The following is a 25,853-nucleotide window of genomic DNA, read 5'->3' as shown; positions in this document are numbered from 1 at the left end:
AAGAGTAAAAGAGGGAGATGATGAAAGGAATTAGATAAGGAGATGTTAATGAAAATAGAATGAGGTATGAAGAAGGGGGGTGGGTGCGGGAGTGGAAAAAACAACACTCATCAAAGGCTGTAACATTTCAGTAATCTGGGACATAAATTGCTTGGTAAAGCTATTTTGCCATTACAACATATTTGCATGCATCATCAATCAAAGCTGAAAAAAACACAGCTCAAACTCATTTCATTACTGATTACTGGAAGAAATATGTACAGAGACACGAGGAAACACACTCATGGAAACATTTTGCAGGGCCAAGAAAACCACAGGAACAATTGCTTAAAGCGATCAAAGGTCACAACCAGAGGACTAAGAGACATTTCCCCCTTTGTGTTTTGAATACAGAACATTACAGAAAGCATTACAACCAAACTTTGTGCTATAACTTTAACAGTATACTTACTCATGGTGGGTAGCTTCTCAGGGCAAACCTGCGAGGGGAGGTAGGTAAAGCCCTCGGGGAGGTATGTGGTGGGAGGAGCATCACTCTCGCTCACATTGAAGTCATAGGAATAATCTGGAATCACACACACACACACACACACACAAGCATGAAGATCAAAACAGGAGCAGCTAATCTAGACTTTACCTTCATGACTCAGTGTGCGTGTACTGTTTTCCATAAGTGCTTTTTATCTTTTCATCCACTGCATGTAACTGCTACCCTGACTATATTATCTACTGTACAGTAAATATAAATGGATGAGTCACCAACAGTGCGGGTGGTGCAAACTCTTTAACTCTTACTTTCTTTAATTTTTCTAAAGGGGAAACTGCATTTGCACCCTGCAATTACATAAGAGAGTAACGTAAACTGCTATAGACCTTTTCAGAGAGTATAAACAAAGACAGGTGTGACTCATTAGAAAACGCTCTGGTACACTAAATGGAATGGAGCCTTAATTAATATCCTTGGTAACACCTGTATTTGTTTATACTCTCTGAAAAGGTCTATAGGGGATCGGTGTGTATGTTTTTACCTGTGCCATTGATGCTGTAAGCTCCTCTCACCACCTGCTCCAGAACCTGAGCCCCAATGTTCTTCACGTTCTCTCTGATCTGGATCCCTCTGGCTTGGACCATGAACACATACTCATTCACTGTGGACAGAAGGAGGAAACACGGGGTTGGACTGGAATTTATGTACAGTATGCTTCTAGACGCGATCGCCTTAAAATCGACCAGCTGTGGTTAATACTTTGCTGTCTGTGGCTGAGAGAAGCAGTGAGTGCTACAGTATAGTGTAGTCCCGACCCCAACCTTGATCACTGTGCCTGTGCGAACATAATGGCAATGTGGAGCTTCTACAAAGTGTGTGAGACTGATATAATGTTCATCTATCTGCATGCTCTTTGGGAGTTGTTTTGCACCGGCCTGTTCAAAAAAGTAAAAGCAAGTTTATTGACTAATTATTAAGGATGAATTTTAGTGGTTCTTTTATTAGATTATGCTGTGGCCTATTGGAGGTCCCAGTGCAATATAAAGCTAAGCAGACTGACCAGCCAGCTGCTATAACGAAACACAAATTATGATAGTTATTGAGTATAGATAAGACAGAGATGATCTGCATTAGTGGCAAAAAGAAATGAGATCAGGGCATCCCTAATTAAATCATTTTATTCTACTTCCAACTTTAAAAACAAATATATCTACCCAGCAGACAGCCAAGAGTTAAAAAAAAATAGCTATAGCAGCACATACAAGATAAGTCTAATAACTGTGACGCCCAAATACCATCTGGAGCTGTTTAACTCATGACCAACTTTTTCCTCCTTGTTCAAACACAAGATAAAAACAAATTCCTAAAGTTCACTGCAGAGTAGCTCTGGTGTAACAATGCTCTTCCACCTGATCTGGCCCAAAGTGATTATCTGCCTTGGTGACTTAATGGAGGGGATTCCCAACCACACACCAAAAGTCTTTCATTGCAAGGAAGGCAACAACTGGAATGTTAATCTATGATGATGGGGGGTGTGGCAGGGAGAGAAAGATACAACTCAAATTTATTCAAGGAGAAAGAGGATGTATCGGTCGACTGCTTCCTTCAGCATGGTAACTGCAATATTTTTCTTTTTAGTCAATATCTATAATGTGCTATTAGCTGTAGAGGGTAATCTTTTTTGTACAGGCAAAAACAATCAGGTGCAAGTAGGACAAGAATGCAGCAGAGCCACATGGAGCGGAAACATCAGAGGTTTCAATCGATATGTCAATTGTAAAAAAAAAAAAAAAAAAAGGTCTCCATGACATTACTGTCATATATAAGAGTGTGCTGTGTTGTTCATTTTGCATAACAATGAGCAAAACCAGTTTTCAATCAATCAAACACAAGGCCTTGCATAAAGTCATGTAAAAAACAAAACAACAACAACAAAAAACTCTTTTTATAAGTTTATATTTGGCCTTTTTGCCTTTATTTGATAATAGATTCGAGAGAGACAGGAAACGGGGAGGCAGAGAGAGGGGGAATGACACGCAGCAAAGGGCCGCCCGAGTCGGGATTCTATACAGGGCCGGCTGCTGCTCTACCAACTGAGCAAAATGCCGCCGCCAAAAAACTCTTTTTGAAACTGTTCAGTGCATTTGCATGACAGTTTGTATTGGGAAGTTTACCAGAAAGGTTCCGTGGGTTCTGCTCAGTGTGGCCTGACCTAAATAATACCACATTATGTGCCACAACCTGCCAAACAGGAGTGAGCCTACGCTGTGGAACAAAACTTGAAGGGGATGTGGTCAGACTGTGAGTCACCCAAATCCCCCAGAACACCTCAACTACAAAACTATGAACTATGCGCCTGAATGGTATTATGAACTGTATTTACATTAAATGACTGTGTGTTGCTCATCTATTCGAGCAGTGACTTGCATAATCCAGGAAAAAAAACAGTATTCACACAACCTGGAATAAATTCCAGGATCCCAAACTGTTTTCTTTTATTTTCAGAAGCATGCTGGCACAGTGCAGCCAAGCTGTGAACCAATGCCTCAGTGAAACTGTATCCTACTGCACAAACTCTGACCATTAATCCAATCAACATGTATCTTAAATCAATGCCAATATGACCCACACTCTTCTGCGAATGTGTGCACTCGTGTGTCTGTGTATGTGTAACTGTGCGTGTGTGTGTAATACTGCTGAGCTCAAAATCTACAGGATGTGATTTGTCTTTAGTAATTATATTACAGTTTCCATCACATTCATCTTGTTTTATACAAACTGCCTGGCTTGCAGGACTAGAGAGACTAGTGGCAAAGCGGCAACTGAAATCAATGTTCTCATTTTACCTCTGCGACACGCTGCATATCACAGTGCAGCTGGAGCAAATCTGCAAAGGACAATAATAATAATCCTAATAATAATAGAAAGGAAAACAAGAACAAAGGTCAGATGCTATTCACTTGCACTATAACATGGGCAGCAGTGGATCAACAGACACGCTGCATACTGCAGAAATATGTACACACAAACGCCTTTTCTGAGGCACCATATGATGGAAAAAGGCTAAAGGGTTTCTGGGGTGTGATCAAGTCCTGCAGGGACAAATATGTTTTGACAAGCTGGCATTTCCCTATCGTGTCCTCAAATGTACAGAGATTTTATCTATGCATATTCCCTCCCGGACAAATCTATACAAGGTTCAGGGTTTATATATGGTCAGTACATATTAGTGTTGCCTCTTCCAGGGAGAAAAGTCACCCCTCCCATGAAGCCCGGGAAATCCTAAAAAAAACATTGTTATACATAATACTGCTTACTAAAGCAGTATTATACAACAGAACAACGATATCTTATCACATAAATTTTTTTAATTCTTCGTAGGAGAAAGAAAACGTGTCACACACCTCCACATTAATCAAACCGCAACACTTAATAAACAGTAAGTACAGTCACAGTAACAAAGTTCAGCTTCAACCTTATTGGCTTATCAGAGCGCCATCACATTAACAGCTTAACATTACTCCAAAGTCACTTTTATAAAGAAGCATTCAAATAACTTTGGACTAGTTTAACATAAAAAAACAACAACAAAAAAATGACCTTGTGATTTTTGAGCAATAACAAATTATTGTGATTTATGGTTCAATCCGAAATACTCCCAGATTCCAGTGCTCACTTTTGGAGTGGATTTTTACATTCTACAATCATTTGTTTTTCCAGGGAACCTTTTTTCCTTCCTGGTATTAATTGACTGACCATTTCCTGGGATTCCTGATAAAACCAGGTCTCTGGAAGCAACATCAGTACGTGCTGTGTATGTTGCCACATAAACGCTTCAATTTAGCCTAGAGTAAAACAACCTGGGAATGTTTTATCGTCTCTTCTTCAAATTACACTTGAAGAAGTGCAATTCACATTGCAAAAAAAAAAAAAAAAAAAAAGTGTTCAAGCACAGAGATGGAGAATGTGAACAGTTGATCTAGTGTATACAAAGCAAAGGGCATGCAACTCCTCTCTCATCAAACAAGCACTGTACGGACTGGACTCATGGTTAGTGGCGAGGTATTCGAGGCTACAAACTGTGACAAATTCAATTAGACACGAGAGAACTGGACTTTAGAGGAAGCTAACGTATGAGGCTACAACACAAGGCCATTAGCAGTGAACATGTAAGCAAGGGGGCGTACAGATACACATACACATACACACACAAACACAGACACACACACACATACAGTACACACAGAGCTCACTGATGTGTCAATGACAAAGGAGAGTGCATTCAGACACAACTACATGATACACATGTAGACCAGAAGGAGCCCCCCCACCCCTCCCCACCCCCCACTTCTCATCCTATCACAAACCCCCACTGTAACCCACCAAGCACGACAAGAGACCTTGAACAACCTTGTCCTCTATAGCTCTCACTGTCCGCATGCCAAGCCCAGCCCACCTCTCTCCCTCTTCCTCTCTCTTTCTCTCTGCATCCCTCCATCTTTCCACTTATCTGCCCTTCCCTCTATCTCCCCCCTTCATCTCTCCGTGCTGCCGTCTCTGTGTAATGTGGTTTGTATCACTTTCTGTCAAGTCCGTTTGTTCCCATCATTTAAGTAAACAATCTGAATGATGGATTGCAGGCTCACTGGGACAATTCCAGGCGCACATCCTCCACCATACTGTAGCGTAACTGGGGTTAATCTAAAACGGGAAAAGGTGACAAACAGAAAAAAAGAAAGAAAAAGAAGAACAAAAAAAACAAACACTTGCAACCACCAACCCCCCCTTGCTTTTCCTCTGAAAGGCAATTAACTGCACATTGATAGCTCAGCAGTGGGAGGTGATTGGTCCTGTTCTGCTAGCTCCCTGATAAGAGCTGAATGGCGGTTTTCTTCCCCCCAGCTGAAATGCTTGCTTTCTGCATGCACAAGACCACATACCATACATACAGTACACAGGGTATAAAGCTGTCACTCTCTGAAGGGGTCATTCTTTTTACTGCTGCTGCATATCAGTGACACCCAATGACTCACACACACACACACACACTCACACAACCAGGAAGTAGGGCACTATTAGTGCAACTATCATTCATCAGTGAACAGTGAATGTGCATTATGTGACTTTAAAAGCTGAAATGACACTATCAGTAATGTAATGGTGCATGTTGCGCAAACATGATTAAGTAGCCCAGCTGCAATACACTATTGGTAAGTAAACAGGCAATTATTCAAAACATTAGCACTAAATCCCTCACAATTAACAGGAACAACTGGTGTAATTTGAGTGTATTGATTTATTGAGGATGTTTAGGATTGGCATGCGATGAAGGACGTCTGCATGCTGACTTTTTTCAAACACATAAACCATGGTGTGTTCTTTTTCAATGATTATTGGATCTTGGCTGAAGGGGCAAGCGCCGTTATTACCTCCTTTGACCCTCTGTAAGTGATGCCGAGAAACCCTGAGGCTACGGTGGATCGATGTTCTCACACAAAACCACAAACACACAGCAGCCTCCTAGTCAATGCACAAACACAGACAGGCACACACACAGAGGTACACACAAAGGCCATGTATTACCATAAAGAAAACTTTTTCCCTTAACAATTTAATAAATTACAAAGTTCAATATTTTAATCCCAGTTGTGCAAATTAACTCTTTCAAGAACCAATGAATATACACTTCAATCTTGTCTATGACATGCTTGTCATGCTCAGCCGCATTGTAAACTGGAATCTGGTTTGTGGTGTAGACATCACTTCCTGTTGACTTTCGAACATGAGTCACTCAAAACAGCTCTTGTAACGGCAGAGAAAAAATGGCTCCATTTTCAAACATTACTCACAATTTCTCTCACCTCCTGACTTATTTCAAACAATACACATACAGAGCATTTCAGAGTCAACCGCTGATCCCAAAAGAGCATCTGAATTTATTTGAGTAGTCAAAAAAAAATACTCAAAAAGCTAAACCAATTCATGGGGGATTATTTGTTAAAATACTGAGGAATAACCTCCAGAAACATCATCCTACTCTGTTGGGAGTTTAAGTTCATGAGGATTTGGACAAAAGACCAGAGCTCTCAGTAAATCCACGCTACTGTTAATAGATTCCCATTCAACCACACATTTACACAGCCCATGCTGAAGCTGATGTTGCTGAGAGGAAATGCTGACAAATACATTAGCCTTATATATTAAGTTGACAGGAAGAGAAACAACTAAATCAGACAAAGTGGTTAATTTATCGCATTTGGCGGAAAAAGATCTGAGAGTTGGGATTTCTCAAACAACTTCTTCATTTATCTGCCTTACTTACTGTCTCTTATCTTGGCCTTTATTTATCTTTCCCTCTCCCTTTTCTTTATATCTCTCTGGCTCTGCCCCCCTTCCGCCCCTATCCATTCCTGTTGTCATGGGTAACTTAAGGTTATGTAAGCAGCAATTTGTAATGCTTTCCCCAAGGGGGCTGGTCTGTGCCCACCCCGAGAGACAAATGCGTGCAAAGGCATAAACGTCATGTATCCTAGTGGTTCACACATATCATGTAGAGAAGTGTGGCAGCGGGGCGTGACCAAGGAGTTGTATATAGTACGGTATGTTTTTACAGAGCTCATATACTGGGATCGCTTTGTAAAATTAGTGTTCAGTAACAGTTATATGATTAAGGTTTGTAAAGAATCAACCAAATTCAATCCATTTTAATTAGGCCCTTTCAAGTCTTTTGAAGAAGATAAAAGTAAAAAAACAAAAAAAAACAGAGTGAATCATGCATTCTCAAAGCAACAGACCTCATTCCTTGTTCAATGTGCACTTAATATTTACATGTTGTAAAATATGACTGGGTGTGGGAAACTGGTATTAAACATGTATTAAAAGTCTTACCAAACATTTTCTTTTTCTGAACATGTTCTGTCATGCACTGTAAATAGGACAACTGTCACAAGAGAGGTGTCTCTATTATTTAGCCAAACCACTTTGTTTTAAGTGGGTTTGGCCACCGCCATAACGACAAGGAAGTTGCATTACTTCAAGTACAGTTTCAATAGATTGAACCCTGTAACCTTTGTGAAGACTGGCGTAACTGTGGGATTCTTGTGTTTGGCTGCATGACTCTTAGCTGGGTGTACCTTGACTGCCAACTGACTGCATAGCCTGTAGCTTTTTTTCTTTCACTGTTTGTCATGTGATACTCCCAATTAGTCCATGGTAAGGTCACACCAACACCTACTGTGGATTGGCTTATTATTACAGTGAAGAATCAGATCATCTGTCAAGATCTGGCTACAATACTCTGCTTCTACAGGGAGGAGGGAGACATGGTCCCAAGCAACACACATACATGAACTCAAGCAGTTGCAGCTGATGATGAAGGTAATATCTGTCCAGCTCTAGTTGTGGTCACATGACAGCAGCAAGTCATGAGGTTTCATACAAACCAGCAGCTGCAATGCGCACGTACACACACACACACAACACATTTCATACCACACCCAAACTGCCTTAAAACATCAGTGTGTGGGAAAAACTACAATTACAGGAAAACCATCATGACTGCATTAACCAGAATCCCCGGCATGTGCAGAGGAATGCAGAATAAGAGCTACATGTCTTGATTGGACAAAAGAACACAAACAGCCTGGCTGGCTGACATACAGGAGAGGGAGAAAGCAAGAAAAAAAAAAGGCAGTAAAGAGAAACCCTCTCAGAGCAGATGTGTCTTTGACAGGCTGAGTACTCGTCATTTACTGCAACAGAGATGACGTCAGATCTCATCATAGGCCCTGGCATTCTGCCCTGTTATCAGAGAGCATCCAAACCACTTCAAGTCTGTTCATCTTCGCCTCACACATCGTCTGCTGTGGCCAGTTTAATTCATTCATTTAGCTGTCATGTCTCTCGCAAATCTTGCTCTTATTTCCACCCAGTGGGGTTTAACATCTACCCGTGATAGACCTGTTCAAACAGTGACTTTAGAAATCTCCCTCAGGGAAAACATCAGGTTTTTAGTATGTAGGCCTACCGTAAATACTTGATGTTCTATTTTTGTTGATTTATCTATTTTATTTTACTATTTTCCCAGAACGAGGAAGAAAAAAGCAGTCGCTCAACTCATAGCCTTGATGTAGAAAAAATATATAATTTATTAAAAAAGGACCGACGTTTCGACCTCACACAGGTCTTCCTCAGGGTGTAGCCTACTGGGTGTACTATTTTCCCAGAACAAAGACAGGGATATCATCCCCATGATATGAATGTAAATGTTTGTAGATTTGTTAATGTGAAGACATACTCTGAAAATCCCCATGTGTCAACAGAGAAAAAGACTGAACAAATCACTGGGCGTACTAGTGGTGAAAAATGTAGGTACTTCCCCAAACTCTTTGTGACTTGCAGCACAAGCTGCAAGCAGCTGCTCCTCTCAACACTTTACACTCTACCACAAGCCAAGGGAACTAGATGAACGAAATGTGTTATCTTACACATACATGCAGAGGCTTCAGAAAGTATTCAAAATCAAGATCTTCTGCACTGTAGATTTAATTTTAAATTTATAAAAAATACTGCTCTTTTTAAATTCTAGAAAACCTGCAAATGCATAAAGCCTGAGACTGGGACAGCTCACCTTTCAGCATAACACTGACCTTCGCCTCTGATTGTCTTTGAATGGCCCAGCCAAAGCCTAGATTTATGCCCATAGAGAGGACCTGAAGTGGCAACTCAAACACATCCCCAGTCCACTTATGTGGGTCTGCCTAGGCGAAAGTGATAAACTACCAAATCCAGGTGTGCAGAGCTTGTAGGGACTTACCAAAGAAAAAGAAAAGCTGTCATTTTTTAAAAGTTCTGAATACTTCAGTAAATCTCGGCCCTTTAGATTTTAATTTTTTTTTTACAACTTTGCAACAGAGAGAAAAACCTTATGTTACATTGTGCTTCTACTTTTTCACTTTTCATCCATGTGCAGGGTGATGTTTCAGGTAATAAAATTATGACATATTAGAGTAACTTGCCACTGACAAAGGTTGGTATGAGCCTGCAGGCAAAGGTGATGGAGGCCTGCTGGTGTGTGCTGTGCATGACAAGACTTTCAGGTGTTTTAGTTTGGGTTCACTGAATCGCTACAAAGTGCTTTCAAAGGAATTTCACATTCCAATGCCAAAGAATGCATTGCAACTTGCAAGATATTAAAATAAATATTTTTTGAGGTATAACCTTTTAGTTACGTGCACTTAGCCTTAAGACCTTTAGATTTTCTGGGAACACACAGAACGCATATTTAGCAACAGGCACGACACAGACTTTCTCTGTGTTCAACACTACATCTGCATTTGAATGATAACCTCTGTTGATGCACAGTGCCATGTGAGCAGAGCTCATGTGAGAGTATCCGCAGCCGATTGAACCCTCTAAGTCTAAAGGTGAAGGTGAAAACATGAAGTATTTGGATCAGCTTCCTCATAGCATTAGTGGAGCTGACATGCGGGACTGGGTGTGCACATGAACAGACTGTTTCTGTATTTGCTAACCCTTCTCAGAAGCATTATACTTAGCGCTACGTACCTTATTTTCAGGTGCGGGCAGAACAGCTTCACATTCAAAAAAAGGAAGAATATGTGTAATGTTTCACAGCTGAGCTCTCTACCTAGTGTCTAACTCAGCCTCCTTATAAAGATTTCCATCTTCCTTAAGCTCTGAGGGTTTTTTTGAACTGCCCTTGTTAATCAATGACACTAATCGATTGATTAACCTCTAGACAGAGAAAACAGACTCACATAATCTTTGCTGAGACAATGCAGTGTTGCACTTGTAACTGTAAATAATTTTTGCCCTTTTCCTGCTGGCACTAAAAATAGAACAGATAGAATAGAGTGGAACTGATAACATACATTAATAAGATGTGAGATAATGCGCCATGATGTGCAGTGTAATCGGAAACTACACGCAATGGAAAATGTAATGTAGGAGATAAAAAAACTACCCGAAAAGCATATCACATTCAGACACGGCCCCACACTAACACATGCCAGCAGGGACAACATGAGGTCTAGTTCGAGTTCATTTTTGGTCTTGCACTAGTCACTCTGCCCCTCCATCTGCTCCGCTGTCCCAAGTGTGTGTGTTTGTGTGTGTGTACATGTCCGCCTGTTTCTGTGCATGTGTGACCCTCCCTTGAGTCACTGTGTCTGCCGAGCTACTACATGGCAGAGAAACACAAGGACCAGACGCTGCGAAGAGAATTACATAAACGACACAGTGGTGCCAGGACCCCTTGTTTTCACTCTGCTGCAAGCAGATACTGGAAAACAGATCTGAGGGTGGGAAAGTGGGAGAGGAAGAGTGGGAGACGGGCAGATTGTGTGTGTGTGTGTGTGTCTGTGTGCTTGAAAGAGATCCATTCTGCAGCATGACACTGACTCTCAAACATACAGCTTCAGAGTCGTGAACTATCTTCGCAGACGTGAAGAACAAGGAGTCCTCCCACAGATAGTCTGGCACCCACAAGGCCATGATCATGGAGTCAGCCTGGAACAATCTACCTTTAACAACTGCGTGCAGGTGTGATTAGTGCAGGTTTAAAGGAAAATAGTGATCATATCAAATATTGATAATGAATACACATCTACAGCCGAGCCGACAGACTATTATCATCTCATTTTCATCATATCATACAGCATATAGACACAGTTACTGTAGCAACTACCTGGTGAACAGGTGTATTTAGAGGCTAAAGGGGTGAATATTTCCTCTAGTTGGTAGAGAGCAAAAACAAAGAAGGGGAGTGAGATAACTTTGTAACTGCTGGATGTATGACTCAGTAACTGATAGTTTGCCTTATCGGCTTAACCGGATGATACATCAATGTGTTTCCATGGCATCCAAGGTTACAAACATATGTGATCATTAGTACTCCTTGTTCTGTGCGTGTTTGACTTTTTATTTTCTGTAATAGCATCCAGATTGCCAGTTCTGTGGGGATGAGTAAAACAGAAGGTGAAAACATGATTACTTGTACAGGGTCATAGCTTTCTGGTTTTGTTTTGGATAATTTGAAACCGCTGAAGGAAAAGTGGTTTAGATAAAACATTTAAATCTGCAGCTCTCAGACTTCACAGGTGCATGATACAGGAACACTGATGAGAAACAACAAGGATCTAAGCTGAGGAGATTGTCGGCTCTGATGGGTGGCTTTCCACTGGCTGCTGTGGTAAACCGAGCCTACAGGTGGTGATACGAGCCTAACCCCAACCACCTTCTTCCTCTCTTCCTGTCCACTGCTGCTCCACGGGTGTATTTGATTCTTCTTTTTTTATATATATAGTTGAGAGTCTTGAGAAGGACAAAAACTGCCAGGTGCATTTAACTTTAACTCTGAACAGCCCCTGCCAAATTTAGCTACACTGCAGGTCATTAAATCAAGTCGAGTCTTTCTGTGTCCTCACTGCTTCCTGTCTTGCCACCGTTTCTTTGTTGCCTCATACTTAATTTGCTACAGGCCTTTCCCATCATTTCAAAATGGACACACACACACACACGGTCTTGTTGAAACCAGTAATCCTGTCCCACTGATCTTTGTTACAATTACTGCACAACACGCCCTGTCCCAGTCACCAGACTTCCAATAAGAGACAGTCGGTTGTGTGCCTGGTGAGTAGTGATTCATTTCTGCAGCGCCCCGATCACTCCTCTGTGCCAGCCCATTTCTGCCTGCTTTTATATTTGGCCGCCGTCCAGGGCCTTCTTGTGTTATTGCAGTTCCTGTGTGCACGTGGTCGTGTACAGAGGAAATAACATAGACAAGTACTGACATGCACATTCTACACAAGTTCCTAAGAATACGTTCCTCACTACCAAATGCACGTACACGCACGGACGCCACAATGCCTCCACCTATTTTCTCCCGCTCGCTCTATTTTCCTATCCCCACCCCCAGCAGAAAGATGAGGTCTCCTCACAGCTGGAGGTTACTCCTGTTGACTGAGCAAATGGGCCAGAGCGGGCAGCTAATATACCACACTGCCACAGTCGCTCCATACATTTGAGCACGATGCAGAAAAAACACACACACATGCCCGACCTCTATGGAGTCAGAGGATTTATCAGCTCTCAAACTATAATCAAATATCACGCCATTGAACAAAGACAGTTTTTGACCTGGCCTACAGGTCCTAAGTTAAGGCCGGGTAAGACCATATGAGTGTAATTTTTTAACAGCGCATTGGTATTTGAAGAATGCAATGTGCAATACTGTCATTCAGTTACAAAATGTATTCTTTCCCATTTCTCCTTGCTGCAGGGGATGTGTTTTTACTTCAAAAATCAGTAACAAATTGAATTAGCCTGCGGTGTCAAAACAACTTCATGAGGATTCTGTTCATACATGTCTCTCTTACATTAAGTACAGTCTGGCACAGCGGTGTAGCCTGAGGACCTGAAAATAATGACTAATGCTATAGTTATTAGTCAAAACCACAGCTTAACTGACACATAAGCTGTCATGATGCACAGTGATCAAAGTACTATGTTGTATTATTACACTGAATGTATTTAATGCATTTAGGCTAGTGTCTCTCAAAGTTAAGTTTGATGCATGTGGGTGGATGATGGTGCATGATGGTGGATTTTGATAAGCAGTGTGACATTTAAATGAGTGAAATGAATGAGTTGCTGCTGTGCAGTTGAAGAACACTAGATAAACAAGTCAAAAGCAGAAAAAAAGGTCTGTGATCTCTCCGTTACAATTGGCCACCAGAAATCAACCGTTTTGAAATCAATTGTTTATCAGCATCCAATCATCATTTAAGTCTATCAACGATTATTTTGTGCTTGAGCTGTTTAAGTGAACTCTACCTACGGTAAATATCTAATAAATACTGCCTCATCTTGTCACCTCACCGTGCAGGCTTTACTCTTTGTTGCCATAGCCATGTATCATGTAAAAGCAGCTGGTAATTAGCACTCATTGAATTTGTGCTATCATTATACAGTGACTGTAAATCAGCTCTAGCCACGGCTATGCTTTGTTAATCAACTAAGCTTCCCTCCTGAGGTTCTATTAGAGGAGCCATCTGACAAAGCTCCAACGTAGCTTCTGTGCTGTTTGTTTGCATTTGCTGCTATGGCAAAACCATGTGTTGCTCTGGATACCTGAGAATAATGCAGATAGAAGGTAGCATCACAATATTCAAAGTCCGTCAGGCTGTGTTCAGACTATCAAAATGAGTAGTACTTCAAAAATATGTGTTAATTTTAAAAAGGGAACACTTCATTGGCATGATGGTGTGGCGAGGATGTCACCAAGAGTGGGCAAAGACAGTATGCAGCAGAACACCACAGTGCCACCACCACTACTGCTGCTACTGTAGCAGTCTACTCTGCTGTCTACTTGCATGCATTGAGACAGAAGGTTATTATGATGTGGTTTAAAAAAAAACTTGCGTAAATCCGGGTTGTACTGGCGTCATGGTAAAGGTTTATCTTGTGGTTAGGTTTTCATACTGCAGTCACACGCCAGCATTGCCCTAACTACATTTTTCTTTACTGCAGTCATAGCCTTATCTGTTTGTATTTATTCGGTCTATAAATATATAAAATATGACAAAGAGATTTGCCATACTGACCCTGTAGAAAACTCTGCAGAATTAAAATCCAGTGTATGAGATGGGGGGGGACAAAGCCCCCAGTTGTTCTGTGGCAGCTATACTGTCAACGTGAAGATATTTCTTAGGAAGACTGATGTTGCCAAACTGAAGGGATTACAAAGTTCCAGTTCTACGAGTAGGAAATTCCTTTTGTGTTACTCCCCCTCCTCTGCGGCTTCAACAGGAAACTGTTCCCAGCAAGGGAATTACATACTTAAAAGACACCAATTTGATTTGGAAAACTGAGACATTTGATGCTCATTATAGCTTTAACTTAAGTTTGAATTGTATTTTCCCATAATAAGGACTGACTGCACATTTTGTCCTGTACTGGTTATATTAAAAAAAAAAGTATCCCTCCATGGTCAGCACAGACAGCAATCAATAACTATGTTCATTTTTGCAGGTGTATACTGCTTCTACATGTAGAAAAATTGTAAACCTTCCATATAAATTTGACAGCACTGATGTGTTTCTTCCAAGGATTCATATGGAAGTAAACATGAGTATAACAAAAGAACAATTCAGATAAATTGTATTACATTATTCCAGCATTACTGAGCCTTTGAATATTCCCATGTGCAGTCAACCACATAATAACAAAAATAACTTCAAATGATGGTACCATAGTGATACAACAGGGAGGAAGTTATAAATAATTAGCCTAAGTGTAACACTATTTAAAACAAAAAAAGGACATTTAAAAACAATGACATTTGAGTCACTGCAGCAACGTACTGCATTAAAAAAAGGTTCCTCAAATACTGTGCATTTGGAAAGTGTCACTTTTTGCACTTATGATTTGCAGCTGTATGCAATCATAGCAGGGCCTTGGTAAGGGCCAAGGTAAGAGCCCATTGGATGGTACCCAAAGGACTTGCAGACAGTGAGACACCACATTCTCTGCTCTGGTGAAACAAAGATTGAACTGTTTGACCTGAATTCGAAGCGTCATGTCTGGAGGATCACAGTGCTCAGAGCGACCATCTTATTCTCTGTCACCTCTCTTACCAAGGTCCTATTTTGCAATTGTTCAGTTTAGCCGCATCACCAGCTTTAAGGGGAGTCCTGGTTGAAAAATTATGGAGGCCACTGTGCTCTTGGGACAATTCAACGCAGCAGATTTTTTTTCTAGCCTTCCCAGACAGTCCTGTCTCTGATCTCTGCAGGTAGTTCCTTCCACCTCACAGCTTGGCATTTGCTTTGATATCCATTGTCAGCTGTGACACCTTACACAGACAGGTGTGTGTCTTTCCAAAGCATGTCCCATCAACTGAATTAACCAGGGGTGGATCCACTGAAGTGAATAGATCCATACATCCTGACCTGAACACACACTGTACAGTATATTTTCATACAATTAGTTGTATGCAAATCTATGTGTGGTCAGTATGGAAAACAACAGGCTGTGTGCAGATGACCAGAGGTAAAGTTTAGACAAGAATACTTGCTTTCATTATCTACAGTGAACTATAATATGAATGCAGTCTTTATAATCATGATCCCTACCAACAGCACCTATCATCAACATTGTTGCTAGTGTCGTCTTTTGAATTATGCCTCTCTGGCATCATCACTGCTGAGCAGCAGCTCATCACAAGTTACGGTTTGGAGACTGCCCTCAAACACATGACCAAAGTAGCCATGGTAACAGTGTCAATAACAAAGGGAGGCCCAGACCTGGTCAACAAAGACTAGGATTCTCCTAATGGATGATTAGGTTACATAAATGATTAGTGCCTCAACACAAGACCTTCAGTCTGCCTCAGAAATGACTCACAGCTCTTGTACTGGCACACCTCCACCCCCTTACCTTTACTGCACTCAGCTCCACCATATGTCTGTGGTCAAATATCCAGACACTATAGGGGGTGGACATGGGTCATCTTTCAGACAGCCGTAGACCCTATAAGACTTACGAGTAGGGTTGCTATGTGAATCACCTCACCGTCGCCATGTCTTTTTCTACCAATGGGTTTCATTTCAGTTCTACATGAGGAACAGAAACTATGATTGAACGAAGCTCAGATCCTATACAATAGCCTATAGAAGGGAAGCACTTGGGCTTTGAGGACTATACAGAAGAAATCATGTTCTATGTTTCCACTCAAAAACAATCAATAAACTAATAAGCAAACTCAATAAAATTTTTAAAGTCTTCAGCACAAAGAATGTTAATTTTAACCAGTAAAGGGGAATGGGGTTGAATAAGAATATGTGCCTAAATTGTAACTTTTTCCTATGCCATGTAAAGCCCTTTGAGACAAACTGTTTGTAAAAATGAGCTATACAAATAAAATTGCCTTGCCTCTCCCTCGCCTTTCTGTTAATTCAAACGTTTAACTGGCTGAAAGAGGATTGCCGTGGTTGACTATTTAAACAAGGACAGTAGAAAAACCTTAAATAAACAGTGTAAGAGCTTAAAAATCCGGAAGCTATTAGATCACTGTGTACATAGCGTTTGACATATAGCTATTTCATTGATGAGGATGGCTACATCTATGAGTCAAACATATTCAAAGGGAAACAAAGCTTTGTGTTACTGACAAAGTAGACCCTCCCTGTTGAGTAAAGGGAGACTCACCCACTTTACTATCTGACTTTTTCAGTGTCTGACAGCTATTCAATCTCTCTTTTACTGTGTCATGGTGATTTATTAAATTTAATCTAAGAATATTAACCTATAGAATTTCTTGGTTATTATATTCTTACATTAAAGGCAGTGGATGACAGAGGACAACATGAAGGCAAATTTATTCAAACAGACTACACACACCTGTGCAAATACAGCCGCAGTTGTTGGACTGATGACGGCTGGTTGAAAAGATTTTAACATACGGCGCAATCCTAACACCCACGCAGAAGTTCATAACATTGGTATAGGTTCACTAACTGTTTTCAAAAGCACTATTCTGTTGTACACCAGTGATGCCAAACCTTTGAACAGCAACCTTATATAACCTTTGCTTGTTTATGGCCAAGTAAAAATGGATCTGAGATCAGACTAATATCTTCGTTCCTGCTATTAGCTAATGTAATTACAAATATCCATAAATGCACTGAATTGTCCTGGAAACATTGCCTAAGACAGGTGTACAGACAAAAGCAAGAACGTGGTGTCTCTTGTATGCTGCAATAAAAGAAGAAAGAAGGCTTTAGATCTTACAATGTCACAATTAAAATAGTTACATAATCAGTCTTCATCCTTTTTCAGGGAAGACAGTCAGTGTCTGTGTGAATTCTATTGAACCATACTTGGAGTGTACAGTGGGTGTATGTGTGTATGTTTGTGAGTGTAGTGGCTAGTATGTTGGGTGTCAATGAAAGGCATTAAGAGGATTGCTCGTGACTCTGGCTGACTCACAAGGTGCAATGAACTCCCACTCTATTGATGTTTAACTAAATGCCTAAGAGTATTTAGAGGCACATGTCTTTGAACTGTGCACTAACACTCCTTGCAGTGTTGTAACAGTCTACCCTAGCAGGCAGAGTAAGTGTAGTGTAAAAGGTCTAGACGGAAGCAGAAATAACAATTTTGACATGTTTATTTAAATAATGTAGCAAGTGTTGTTCTGACCTGTCACTAGTAAAGAGCGAGAAAATTCTGCCGTTCTTTGAAGTTATTTATACTATAGCTTTAATGACCTGTGTACGGTACACAGATGTCCCAGACTAGGACAGTCCATGGCTCTGCTGTCACCCAGATCATCATGGGAACAAGGATGGCATGTTTCTGTGGTTGCCGTGACAATAAAAAGGAGTCAGTCCTGGATGGGAACAAGCCCTTAGGGAACCATAGCAACCGCAGTGAAAATGTCAAACGCTGGATCTCAAGTGTTCCAGCCAGAGGAATTTCAGCGATTGAACTGCAGGGCATCCAGCTTTCTATGCTTTTCTTTTCATTTTGATTTTACTAAACCAGAGATGTTTAGTTTTTTCTCTGGCTGAAGAGCTCAACAGAAGTTTAAAAAGAGAGGCTGTGAAATGTAGAACTATCTAGCTTGTTTATTCAGAATGGAACCTATCTGAAGCAGCATCACACCAAGTTAATATTTCACCCTGATGATCCAGATAGCCTCTGGAAATTAGCCTTAGGAGGCTGGATGGACTGAACTAAATGGATGGGATCAATTAAGCAGCAGAAAAAGGGTAGTGGGTGGGGTGGGGTATAGGGTTAAGCACTACAGTGGGCCTTGAGGACCCGAGATTGATGGCTTTAAGTGTGCCAGAGAAGCGCAAATACATCAGCATCAGCACAGAAGCAGCAGGCCCACCAAGCACAACATGGGCACCAGCATTTGCCATACACACAAACCTGTACTTTCTAGACACGTTGTCTGCACTCGTGTGTATGAATACAAACACTCGCTCAGGACTGAAGTGCACAAACTCAGACAGTAGTATGACCGCTGAATGTAGATTTACGCTGGAGTCTGGCCAAGGCTGAGTACTGTGGTTACCACTAACAATGCCATAATTTGTGATGGCTGTAAACATGTCAATAACACCAACTCAACTACAGGTGGTAAAAAGTAGAGAGCAAGTGTTTAAAATCTGACAGTGAATGATTTAACTAACCCAACCTACCAGGATCAACAAACCTCCAATGTGCAAGTTACATTCCTCTTCAACAAAGCTAATGATTTACCCCCATTAAACTGGCCAAGGTAACAGGGAAGCATCTAAACTTTGTTGTCACAAACACGTGATAATCTAGGCCAGTGGTTCTCAGACTGTTTCTGGCATGCCCCCTCGTTTGAAGGGGGGGTGGGGAGTGGTTACGCACAAAAACAACATTTCATCAATTATTAACAATGATAGGGAAACATTAACAATGGTAGAGGATAATTAACAATCATAGGAGAAGCAACTCTGCAAAATGATCCTTGTTTGTTCAGTGAAACAAAGGTCAACACAATAGCTTCACTAAACTTCTGTTTTCATTCATATTCATAGTTTCACTTCATTTTCTAACCCCTGGTCACCCAACCACCCCTTGCCCCCTTAACCCCCTGCAGTAGGCTAACTCTTTGCTGGCTACATGTGAGCTTTTTGAATAGCAGAAATCATAATCTGCCTGATCTTTACCAGCACATTCTCGTTTTAATGCCACTCTACCTCAAGTGCCAGACTTTACTCAAATTAGGATTCAAATGTTCCAAGGTAGGGGGGTGGTGGGGGTTGAAGGCGGCCACTCATTGTTGTGCTGGCAAGTCAGCTTGGCAGGAAGTGGCTGCACAAACAAAAAGACACCAGAGTGGATGGACAATCATATATGTGCACACTCGTATACAGCTTGGTGGGTGTGACCAGAGGAAATGTAAAAAACCGCTCAGGAAAAACAGCTTTGTTTGAAACACTGTGCATACAGAGCTGCCTTCCCAGAAGTATAGAGAGAAAAAATACAGTGCCATTAGGCCTGTGATATTTCCAACATGAAAGTGGTGACAGGGTTTGGTAGGTAAATAAGCACGAATCAAAAACATGGTCCCTTCTCTTCTTATCTCCACCAAATTAATCCTTTAAGGCAGGGAGATTGAGACAGCATTAAACATTTACTTATCCAACTAAATACATTTGAATGGAAAACTTTGACAGTGGAGCCAGGCATCACCAGATAAGTCATGGCATGACAGTAACCTGATATCTTTTTTTAGATGATGACACAATAGCTATAGTTTCTGAATTTTGTAATGCACTGCAAGACAGTCCCGTCATGTGATGCATTGCAACATCTAAGTGAGCAACAATCTCAAAATACTATAAAGTACCAGTAATTATTTTTTTGTTCATCCAGCTGCAGTCATATTGAATTATGAGGTGCCTTTATGGGCCATAAACTGCAAAAGGCTGAAATGCCAAAAGCCAGCACTGGAACAAAGCTAAAGATAGACCACTTCCGCGTAATACCAACAAAATAAATGGTTGTACTAAGCCTTAATTCACAACACTTACGTTACTTTATCTTTAAATTTTCACTATTTCACCATCTTTAAAGTTTCAAGTATGAGGCCTTTTTGTGAACTTTGTTTAATGATAACATACTGCAGTTTGTTCTATTATAAAAGCATAGTCTTAAAGGTTTTAAAAAATAAGGGCAGGCAAGAATGCACTCATAGTTTGTCATTAGTTATTCTCATGATGGTTGCTCATAAAACAGACTGGCTTAAAGACATGACACAGATCTTCAATTATTGCCCGACTGTAAGACAGGGGGATGTAGTTACATCCAAAGGGATCATTTTCTTCTGAGACATGTACTTACCAACAGTCTCCACCCTCACATGGCTCAATGGATAAATGACACTCATGTGTGGGTGTCCACAATCTGATAATGCATTGAAGGTAAAGGTAAGGTACAAGGTAAAAGGTAAAGAGAAAAGCAAGAAAAGCAAGTGGTTGGTTGTTGAGCAAAGGTGACAACTCCTAAGCTAACCTTCGTACTGTTTGACAACCTCTAGTATTAAATCCTTAAATCTACTTCCAAGCCCTACCGAGCTTTACATTCCTTATGTTATGTGTCTGCATTGTTTTCACACAATGCAACTTGCAATCCAACTTGGAAAAAACCAACAAGACTACTGGCTGTCAGCATACCACACCTAGAAACATGTCAGGTACACGCTAGATATATTACAGACAGACAAGTCTTACACCCATCCACCTACACACCACACAGATGATAGGATGAGCCTGGTCTCCAGAGACAAAGGAAGCACCTGGCTTCTTGTCTTCCTTGCTCTCCCCGGATGCGGAGGTGTGTGTGTGTGTGCATCTGTGTTCAAACCTATAAATAGAGCCTGTGTCTTCCCTAGCTCTCACTCCAGTGGGATCCTCTCATGTTTTAATTAAATAAACTGCTGCAATCAGGCCCAGCTGTGCCCTGCATCCCCAGCCTGCATCAGTCAGCATCCATGCTCAGGGGCAACATAGAGGCTGGGATGTGATTGCATATGAGCCAGAGAAACTGAGCGAGTGACATAAAGGCATGCAGGCAGAGAGAGAGAGAAATGGACTAAGCTGTGAAATTGGGGCATTCTATACTGAAGCCACCTGGGTATCATAGGAAGCCCTGCTCAGGTGTTCAGCATGGGTTCCCCGATGTGCAAACCAGCAGAAGGAAAGGAGCTTGGCATCTCTTTCATCCTTCCTTCTCTATTTCCCCCTCCTCCTCCCCTTGCCCTTCCCCATTTTTCTATTTTCTCTCGGTACTCTGAATTATTCTACTAATTCTTTGCAGCTTCCACTCTAGGATGACCCCTTTCAGAAAAAACTGCTTGAATTAAAAGTGTGGCTGCTGTGACCCAAACTCCCATACAAAGAGATGTGCAGTATAGTCAAATGGAGGATAGGAGGATGACAACTCGTGTTTCATGCTGGAAGAAAATAAATGGCATTAGGGAATGTTGGAGTAATATTTCTCATACTGTAGCCTACACTCAAAATTGACTAATATATGGAGAATGTAGCTGCATTCGTTAAAATGAGGGATCCACAAGCATCTTTGAACCACACTCTGACAACCCCTTTTTGCTCTTATGGTGATCTATTGAGGATAATATTGACATGCAGTCATATGTGCTATCGTCGTAACTGCTATTCTAGCTATTCTGTTGAGGGTTTAAATCAAATGCTAATGTCATACTGTGGTTTAAAATGATTTTAACTGGATCCATTTACTACTGTTTGTCTCACTGGTGCTATTCTGATCATATTGTAAGGAGCTGAAACGTCAGCTAATGTCCATACTGTACGTCAATGTCATACCAGAGAGCGAATCATATCACCTTACGTCAAAAAAGAAAAAAAAAAAAAAAAAAAGGAACTAAAACAATTATTTTTAAACACCACCCCCCATCCCCCCCATCCCCCCCAGTTGATTTCCCGCTTTTGTCCTGCTGCTAGAGCTAACCCTGGCACCCTCAGTGCTGAGGACTAAACTGTGGCTTTTAAGCCGCCTTGCTGCTGGTTACCATATATAATTAATGGACTGTTGCTGCTGGTCCTTGTTCTGTTTCCGAACTAAGCCCACCAGTAAACCACGTGGCCATTACAGCCCTACAACAGTCAACACTCGAGGGGATGGATAACAGTCAGTCACCAGACCCCAGACCCCATCAATAGTTGAGCTGGAGAAATAGTGAACAAGTGAATGAAGGATTATTTTTACCCCCAGTTACTCCACAATTTATTTGTTTATTCGTTTCACATTTAGTGGAATCATTGCTCTCCATTATTGGGACTTACACTGGCTATTCCTGTCAGTAATGTGTTCTCCATATGAGAATTGATTCAATTATTGATTAAGTTGTCCACAGCAGGTAAAAAGCGTGAATGGATCAATACCCATTTTGATGAGTAGGACGGACCAGCTTTCTTCTTTTATGTTTTAGCTACACTTGTATGGCAAGAACACAGTTTCACTCATACAGTCATCCTCTCACTCCAGTAATGACAGGGAGAGGCCCCCACCTACTGACTGTAACTCAAAATAAAGACGTTTTTGATTGCTGTGTGGTCAGTGAATGAATGCTGGGTGAGTCAGTAAATGGATGCTGATGTGTGAGTGATGTACATTGTTTATTTTATCTATTCTTATTCTTTTTTAGGAGTCTGCATCCTGGTTATGCACCTTAATTTCATTGTACACGCATGTATAATGACAAGAAAATTAAATTTGCTTATGACAACCTGCCACTCGTCTCCTCTCAGAGTGAACGGATTATGTAGAAGAATAATTAACTCCATAACAATGTACAGTATGGGAAGGAAGTCAAACCCCAACAAGCCAGAACAACTGGATATCCAACCGTCCATGGATTAGTTAGCCAACCAACTTTTAACTACACCCTGCATTAAAGATTTCCTTGTGAACTTTCCTCTTCTGTTGCCAAAATATGAGAATGTAGGCATCCGTGATATCGCTACTCATTTGCACATTCATCAGCGTTCTTTACCCCACCCAGTGGAAAGTTATTATAGATCAGGTTGGCTCAGAGTCAAGGACGGAGTCAGGTTAAAGTCCCACTTTTACAATGAGAGCCGGGCAGGGAGACGGGCTCTGCCCATTTTCCTACAGTAAAGTAATTGATGTTTAGGTATCACATGCATAATACTAACCAGAACAGCAAGCATTATGGCCTTACATATCTAAACTGATAGGATGAATGGACCATGGCCTGTGCTAGAAGGCCTCCCAACAGAGAATGAGTGAGATAGCCTACTAAGGTGTCCACACACATCCAAAAACAGAGACAAAGAATGACAGAAGAAAAAGAAGGGAGGGGATGATTAAGCACATTAATGAATTAATGATAGGAGGGATTCAGGACATGAGATATTACACAACTGCATGTGACTTAGAGGCAGCAAATGGTGTAGGGATGTACGTGTTTATCGTTTATCTCAACGCTCAGGTTGACACCTAAACTGCCACTTAGGCCAGTGAATCTGACTCATATTGACCTCTGACAGGCCAAACGCACTGTCAGGGTGAGCCTTGTGACATACGTTTCAGCTTTGACCAGATAATACATATCAACTATGAGTCCCAAAAATGAAAGCTACAACGTCATACTCAGCTCGTGGTCCCCGGTCGTATTTGCATCATAATCATAGCTGTTAGGCCTAACTTACTACATCAGCATGATTATAGTCGTCATGGCGCTTATTAGTGGCTCTATTATTACCATGTTAAGGTGCATGGATATTATAGGATTGAGCTCCAGCATCCAGCTTAGTCTCATCATCGATTGAGAGAGAGATCCAGGTTCAGCAGAGGCGCATGGCCCCATCGCTCCCGACTATACACTCCCTATGGCAAGCCGAGCTGTCACACATAACCTCATCAGCCCATACAAACACAGCCTCACTGAATCACAACGACTGTTTCAAATAATACTTAATCAATTTGACGTGACTTACCGATTCCGGGGGCGGAGTAGATGAAGTACAATGCGGAGGTGGATAGTGAAAAAAGGAATATAAGCCCAAGGAATGACCTTCTCCGGAACCGCAAATGTGTCGGCATTATACAGGCAGCAAAAAACACACACGCACACACACACAGGCACGTATGCGTATCGACGATAGACCAGTTCCGTGTCCAGATGCCGAAGCCTGTAAGTCCGCGGACGGTGTGGGTTTAATGAGCCGAGTAGAGTGGTCTTTCTGCGGCAGTGGTGAGGAGACTAGGAAGTCGGACTGTTTCCGCGGCAGGTCGAGCAGAGCAGAGGAGAGGAGAGGAGAGGCGAGGCGAGGAGAGGAGAGGTCCCCCAATATTCAATCAAGACATTCAAAAATCCATTCCTGAGAGGATGTTTTCTGGTTGAGTTCAGCGTGTTTCCTAATGTCGAAGCGGCTGACACTGACAGCGCGGTTGAACCTGGCCTGGTATTTTCAGTGAGAAACCATCATTTGGCTCACACACTACGTCGGTGATGGTGTTTTGGCCGCCCCAGCGGTTTGCCTTCCTGCCTTCCTGCCTGCTTGCCTGCCTGCCTGCCTGCCTCCCAGCTCTATGAATGGAACTGCCCCTCCGCAAAATGAGCAACACCTAAAGTGGGCGTTAACGGTAGCCACTGGGATTGGGAAAAGAAAAAAAAAACAACACTGCTACGTCGTGCGCACAACGTTAAAACAGCGAAACCTGGCGACCAAAGATTCGTGGGGTACCGCCACATCGTCGTAACCGTCGTAACGTTATCGTTAGTGACACACATGGGAGCACATCCCAGGAGGCATGAAAAAAACAAAAAAACAGTAGGCTAATTAAATTTTAAAAATTAGGCCTAATCAGTAACGAAATTAAAAAAAACTAGCTTGATTAATCTCCAACAATGATCTGAGAGTTGTTTTCCCCAATCTAGTTTAAAATAAAAACGGATTATTATAGAAAAATGTAAAAGTTATAATGGAATCGTCATGCTAATGACAAATGCTAATCTTTCTTTCTTTTTTTAACATGTTGAATGAACTTAACTGAGAGCTACCAGCCTTTGCCATATAGATCCTTACATTGACATATATTTTTAGATGAAGATTTAGGGTCTAAAATGTGATTAATAAAAGAAACAATTAAGTTGTCAACTTATTCCTCTTTAATAGTCTATTATTTTGAACGTATGTTTAGGCCTATCCATTGGGTGCTACTGTTCAGTCTGAAAATTGACAATTTAATTATGGTGGCCCAGAAGTCAAATTAATTTTTGCCTAGACTGCTTTAATGACAGCAATTACCTACATGACTAGCCTGGTCAAAAATGCATGACTTCCAAGATGTAGGGCAACTTCTTTTTTTTTTTCTTTTTTTTTTACACATTCTTAGAGATAACATTTAAATGTATTCATTTCTATTATTTTCATTTATCAGTATTGATTATATTTGTCAAATTGGCCTCCAACATGAATCACAGGGTGGCAGGTGAGTTTATATTAGCCTAAACTACAATATCCATCACTGGGCGGGAAGCTGACCTGAAGCTGACGCTACATTACAATGACTCATGGGAAATTGAGTCTAATGTGTACGGTGAGCATCGATACTGTATTTGACCCATGACAATTGAAATGTTATCCACCTCGACAAAAACAAACACATGTTTTTTTATAACAGCAGTTGTATCAAACGACATCTGTTTGTTTCGTTGCTATCTTTTAGAATGACGTCCATGCAACGTAAAGACTACAACTCCCTGCGGAAGCTTCACCAGGAAACAGAG

The 25,853-nt window shown here is 41.2% G+C and overlaps 1 protein-coding gene across 2 annotated transcripts in view; it reads right to left on the bottom strand.

The window, feature by feature from the left end:
• Nucleotides 1-24,637, bottom strand: part of b4galt5 (UDP-Gal:betaGlcNAc beta 1,4- galactosyltransferase, polypeptide 5) — a 32,570-nt gene extending 7,933 nt beyond the window's left edge. The window contains exons 1-3 of one of the 2 annotated variants that reach the window (XM_083974769.1): nt 24,058-24,637; nt 1,029-1,148; nt 452-565 (exon numbers count right to left, since the gene is read on the bottom strand). In XM_083974769.1, coding sequence (XP_083830895.1) covers nt 452-565; nt 1,029-1,148; nt 24,058-24,163 — 340 coding nt within the window. In that variant the 5' untranslated portion in view covers nt 24,164-24,637. Of the gene's footprint in view, nt 1-451; nt 566-1,028; nt 1,149-23,822; nt 23,870-24,057 lie in introns of those variants that run through there. The other variant, XM_083974770.1, reaches the window with a different exon arrangement.
• Between the last annotated feature and the right edge of the window lie 1,216 nt (nt 24,638-25,853).

The sequence above is a fragment of the Trachurus trachurus genome, assembly GCF_905171665.1.
Source record: "Trachurus trachurus genome assembly, chromosome: 7".
NCBI classification, from domain to species: Eukaryota; Metazoa; Chordata; class Actinopteri; order Carangiformes; family Carangidae; genus Trachurus; species Trachurus trachurus.
The sequence above is the reverse complement of the archived record's forward strand: the minus strand, read 5'-3'. Positions and strand labels throughout refer to the sequence as shown.